General features: G+C 53.3%; 1 protein-coding gene across 1 annotated transcript; it reads left to right on the top strand.

Moving 5' to 3' along the window:
• Positions 1 to 399: 399 nt before the first annotated feature.
• On the top strand, positions 400 to 3,452 carry NKX3-1 (NK3 homeobox 1; the record flags this gene model as incomplete). The annotated part of the gene is made up of 2 exons (XM_082298289.1): positions 400 to 643; positions 3,061 to 3,452. 2 exons carry the CDS (start codon positions 400 to 402, stop codon positions 3,450 to 3,452), a joined length of 636 nt encoding a protein of 211 aa, XP_082154415.1.
• Between the last annotated feature and the right edge of the window lie 908 nt (positions 3,453 to 4,360).

Genomic DNA, 4,360 nt, shown 5'->3' with positions numbered 1-4,360 from the left:
ACATCCTCCAAGGATGCTGCTCCCTCTGCTCTCCCAGAAAAACCCACCCTGGACGCATTTTGATCCCCAAATCCACATCCTTGTCTTCAAATCCGGGGGGGAGGGGGGGGATTGCGAGCAAAGGAGGAGCTGAGGAGCGGCCGTGACCCCACAGATCCGTGGGGAAGGACGCCCTGAGCAGGAGGGGAAGGCAGCGGCCCGAAATCCAGCGGGAGCCAAGAGGCAGCCGAAGGGCGTAGACTCGTGCCGGGCTCTCCAATCAGCCCCGGGAGGTTTGGCTCGGGCCGGATAAATGCGGGCCGGGCTGGGTGGGAACGCGGCGAGCCCCGGGAGAAGGGGATGAGCTCCGGGGCGCGGCCGGGACGGCGGCAGAGCTCGGCCAGCACCCCCCCGGCAGCGATGAGCGGCACCCCCGGGGCAGCCCCGCAGCCCCGGCCCGTCCCCTCCCGGCCCCGCACGTCCTTCCTCATCCAGGACATCCTCTGGGATGGGGCCGAGCGCGGCAGGAGCGCAGGGAATGAGGAGCTGAGAGCGCCCAGCGAGGAGGGGAGAGGGGACAGCCCGGCCCCGGGACACCCCCCCGGGGGTCCCCATCCCCCGGGAGCGGCCGCAGCCTCGGGGACACCCCAGGAACCGGACACAGGTAATGGGGGAGCGGGAATGGCTGTGCTGGGGGCGGGGATGGATCGGGAACGGGTCAGGAATGGATCGGGAATGGTTTGGAAATGGATCAGGAAAGCCTGGGCTTCGTTTGAGGGATGGATCAGGAATGTCTGAGCTTGGATCAGGGAATGGACCAGCAATGGATCGGGAAGGGATCAGGAAAGTCTGTGCTTGAGTCAGGGAATGGATCAGGAATGGCTCAGGAGAGTTTGTGCCTGGATCGGGAACGGATCAGGAATGGATCAGGAATGGGTTGGGAATGGATCAGGAACAGGTCAGGGAATGGGTCAGGAACGGGTCAGGGAATGTATCAGGGAATGTATCAGGGAATGGATCAGGGAATGGATCAGGGAATGGGTCAGGGTATGGGTCAGGGAATGGATCAGGGAATGGGTCGGGAATGGATCAGGGAATGGGTCAGGGAATGGATCAGGAACGGGTCAGGGAATGGATCAGGAACGGGTCAGGGAATGGGTCAGGAATGGGTCAGGAATGGATCAGGAACGGGTCAGGAATGGATCAGGGAATGGATCAGGAACGGGTCGGGAATGGATCAGGGAATGGGTCGGGAATGGGTCAGGAATGGATCAGGAACGGGTCAGGAATGGATCAGGGAATGGATCAGGAACGGGTCGGGAATGGATCAGGGAATGGGTCGGGAATGGATCAGGGAATGGATCAGGAATGGGTCGGGAATGTCTGAGCTTGGGTCCATCAAGGGGCAGGATCCAGACCCGGCTGCTGGGGCCAGACACTCTTGGATTAAACTCCAGGAGCACCCGAGCTGGAGCAGAGGGATGAGGAGGAATTCAGAGACTGCATTCAAACCTTTCCCCAGAGCCCCAAAGGACCCCGAGCTCCAATGTCCCAAATGCCCAAAATGTCACTTTAAAAACCCCATTTGATGCATTTCTACAAAAACTTGGGAAATAAATTCCCTTTTAATGCAGATCCCAGAAAAGGCACCGTGGGCAAGGGGCTGCCCAGAGGGGGAGAAGCAACATCCCAAAATCCCAGTGGGACACAAGATTTTGGGATCAGTGCTGGGGCTGGGCTCAGCCTTTCCCTGCCTGAACATCCCGGGCTGAGTTTGGAATTCTCCAGCGCCGGCTCTCGCTTGCTCCGACAGTGCTGTAGGGGGAATTTTGGCATTAAAAGAAATTTGTACATTTCTGGGATTTCAGGGACAACCAGGATTCACACAGCTGGGAATTAAATCCGTGGCTTTTCTCTCTTCTGTTCACACCTTAAGGAAATAAACTGAGAAATGACCGAAAGCCCAAAAATGGGCTGATTTCCATCTGGATAAAGCACAGAAAGGGATTAACTCCATAAATAAATGTAACCGAGGGGTTTTGGCTCTCGTGGGTGGCACTTCCCGGGAGCTCAGCACCTTCCCGGGTCCCCACTCCGGTGATCCATCGGTGCCACAGGGAATTAGTTGGAGATCCAAGGCCAAGTTTGGGATGTAAAGGGTTAAAACTGCCCTACAATTTCTTGGCATCGCCTTGGAGTTATGGGATGGAAAAGGCAGGAATTCGTGCCCGATGCTCTCCACCCGAAGCCTGCCCCGAGCTGCTCGGAGGATTTGTTTCCTTTGGGAATTCCCATTTTCCCAGAGGCACGGGAGGACATTCCAAAGCAGGGCCTGATATGAATCCCGCAAAGCAAAAATTCCTTTGATATCCCTTGATGGATTGATTCCTTTTATGTCCATTTGGGGCATAAAACCAGAACTTTGGGATTTAGGGAGACCTCCAGCAGCGCTGGAAAGTATCCCTTTTTGGGGATATTATTCCATCCTCTCCTACCTGGGGATATTATTCCATCCCACCCTATTCTATCCTATCCAGGGATATTATTCCAGCCTATCCTATCCTATTTTATTTAGGGATGTTATTCCTGTCCTATTTTATTTAGGGGTGTTATTCCATTCTGTCCTTTCCTATTTTATTTAGGGATGTTATTCCTATCCTGTTTTTTTAGGGATGTTATTCCATCCTATCCTATATTTTTAGAGATGTTATTCCTATCCTATTTTATTTGGGGATATTATTCCTGTCTTATCCTGTCCCATCCATTCCTATCCTACCCCTATTCTTTCCCTATTCCTGCCACCCCTTGGATTCCCTGTTCCTACGGAATTCAGGAGGACGTGAATCAAAACCTGCGATTTAGGAAGACAAAACTCCCTCATGTGACTCTCACACCATTAAATTAAAACATTCCCAAGAAAATCTGGATTATTTTTTCCTCTCTGTAAGGGGGAAAACCAAAGGCATTTTGGTGATTTCCAAGCAGGATTTTGTTTCCGAGTGGGAATTTTTATCCAAGAGGGAATTTTTGTCCAAGAGGGGACTTTTCCAAGTGGTTCATTCCCAATTCTTCCCTTCCCAGACACCCCGGTGGAGCCTTTCCTGTCCGACTGTGCCCCCGCCGTGCATCCCATGGCTCCGCGGCCTCCCAGGCAGGGAAAACGTTCCCGAGCCGCCTTCTCCCACAGCCAGGTGATCGAGCTGGAGCGGAAGTTCAGCCACCAGAAATACCTGTCCGCCCCGGAGAGAGCGACCCTGGCCCGGCACCTGCAGCTCACCGAGACCCAGGTGAAGATTTGGTTCCAGAACAGGAGGTACAAGACCAAGAGGAAACAGCTGGTGGCCGGGATGAGCCGCTTGGACTCGCGCCAGGGAGCGGCCGAATTCCCGGGAATGTCGCTGCTGGCGCTCAGGGGGGCCTGGCCCTACCTGCCCTGCCTCTACTACGTGAATTCCTGGAGCCCCTCCTGGTAGAAAGGGCTTTTTTAGGTGGAAAATATCCGGTTTTTCCTTAAATTCAGAGGGCAGCGATTGGCAGCTCAAAGGTCTCTCATCCCTTACACTGAAATAACCAAAAGCAGCCCCAAATTTTAGTTGCAGCGCTCTGGGAATTCCCAGAAAAGCCTTGGCTGTTCCATCCCTGGAAGTTCCCAGATCCAGGCTGGATGGGGCTTGGAGCTGAGGGCACCTGGCACTCTTGAGTGGCTGGAGCCTCTCCTGGTAGAAATGGCTTTTTTAGGTGGAAAATACCCGGTTTTTCCTTAAATTCAGAGGGGAGCGATTGGCAGCTCAAAGGTCTCTCATCCCTTACACTGAAATAACCAAAACCAGCCCCAAAATTTAACAGCATTTAATTCACTGTGTTTGATTCCAAAGCTCTGGGAATTCCCAGGGAATCTGTGGCTGCTCCATCCCTGGAAGTTCCCAGATCCAGGCCGGATGGGGTTTGGAGCTGGGGGCACCTGGCTGTACCTGCCCTGCCTCTACTGCGTGAATTCCTGGAGCCCCTCCTGGTAGGAACGGCTTTTTTAGGTGGAAAAGATCCTTAATCTTGGATTTAAGGGATATTTCCTGACTATTTCCTTAAATCCAGAAGGGAGGCATTTCAGTGGCAGCATTTTGCAGCGGCAGCATAAAATTCTCTCACCACGGACACCGAAATAACCAAAACCAGCCCCAAATTTTAGTTGCAGTGCTCTGGGAATTCCCAGGGAATCTGTGGCTGCTCCGTCCCTGGAAGTTCCCAGATCCAGGCTGGATGGGGCACTCTTGAGTGGCTGGAGCCCCTCCTGGTAGAAACGGCTTTTTTAGGTGAAAAATACCCTTTATCTTGGATATTAAGGAATATTTCCCGAAATATTTCCTGGATATTTCCTTAAATT

This window comes from Coloeus monedula, assembly GCF_965178545.1.
Source record: "Coloeus monedula genome assembly, chromosome: 28".
Taxonomy (NCBI): Eukaryota; Metazoa; Chordata; class Aves; order Passeriformes; family Corvidae; genus Coloeus; species Coloeus monedula.
The sequence above is the reverse complement of the archived record's forward strand: the minus strand, read 5'-3'. Positions and strand labels throughout refer to the sequence as shown.